This window comes from Sphaeroforma arctica (genome assembly GCF_001186125.1).
Source record: "Sphaeroforma arctica JP610 unplaced genomic scaffold supercont1.2534, whole genome shotgun sequence".
NCBI classification, from domain to species: Eukaryota; class Ichthyosporea; order Ichthyophonida; genus Sphaeroforma; species Sphaeroforma arctica.
Window position 1 is genome coordinate 1 of NW_014038024.1, and position 989 is coordinate 989.

Sequence of the window (989 nt, forward strand, 5' to 3'; positions counted from 1 at the left end):
CCGTACAGACAGACAGTAGTCTTCCCCTGTGCGTGCTAGCCTGACCACAAAGGTACCTGGAGGTGCGCTGAGCAGGATGTCTTCTACCTCTGCCCGCTTTACATCTGGTTCGTACCAACTCAGTGTCTTATGAATCTTCTTCATTTTGCGCATGGAGCTTTTCCGCCGACTGCAAGAGATGGCAGTGAATGATTCACATGCACGCACATGTGAACACACACAGAAAGTGGGAATAATGGCCTGTAACCTTTTATTCCCAGACATTCAAGTGATGACAGATGTTTGTGTTTATCGAGGCAAATAGCACACACAGGTGTCTATACACATCCATTGTAGCCAGCATACGAACATGCACTATTGAAGAATGCCTTGCGCAGCAGATGTGTGACTCCAAGAATGCCTTGCGCAGCAGATGTGTGATTCGGATACTAGCACATGTGTCAAGACAATATATATATATATATATCATAATATAATATGATGTATAAAATACAACTCGATTGTCTACAGTAAACACTTCGCATGCAAGCTTCACAAAGTATACGTACACATGCACACATGTCATATGAAGGCAGATGTGCAACAGTTACATACATGGTTTTGCTGAAGATGCTGCTCCGTGTGCTGCGGTAGAGTTCCTCTGCGCTGCCGATGTCCGACCTTCGTAGTATTGATCTGTGTAGGTAAACAATGCTACAGGGCTTAGCTGAGTTGAAATTCGATCCGAAATCCCTAAATTTATAAACCCTAAAAAATGGGCTTAGAAACCTTAAACTTAACTACTACCCACTATGCACTAAACCAACAAACGGCAATTAAAACATGGTCATTGAACACAACATAATACGACAGCCAGCAGAGGTATATATGTATATATGCATAAATGTATAATTGTATGTATGTATATATGTAAATATGTATATATGTACATATGTATATATGTATATATGTATATATATGTATATATATGTATATATATGTATATATAT

General features: G+C 39.4%; 1 protein-coding gene across 1 annotated transcript in view; it reads right to left on the reverse strand.

Annotated features, from left to right (window-relative positions):
• Positions 1-61: 61 nt before the first annotated feature.
• The window catches only part of SARC_12723 (hypothetical protein), a gene marked incomplete at both ends in the record, with an annotated part of 2,540 nt that continues 1,612 nt past the window's right edge, over positions 62-989 (reverse strand). The window contains 2 exons of the mRNA XM_014293162.1: positions 62-104; positions 595-675. Coding sequence (XP_014148637.1) covers positions 62-104; positions 595-675 — 124 coding nt within the window. The remainder of the gene's footprint in view (positions 105-594; positions 676-989) is intronic.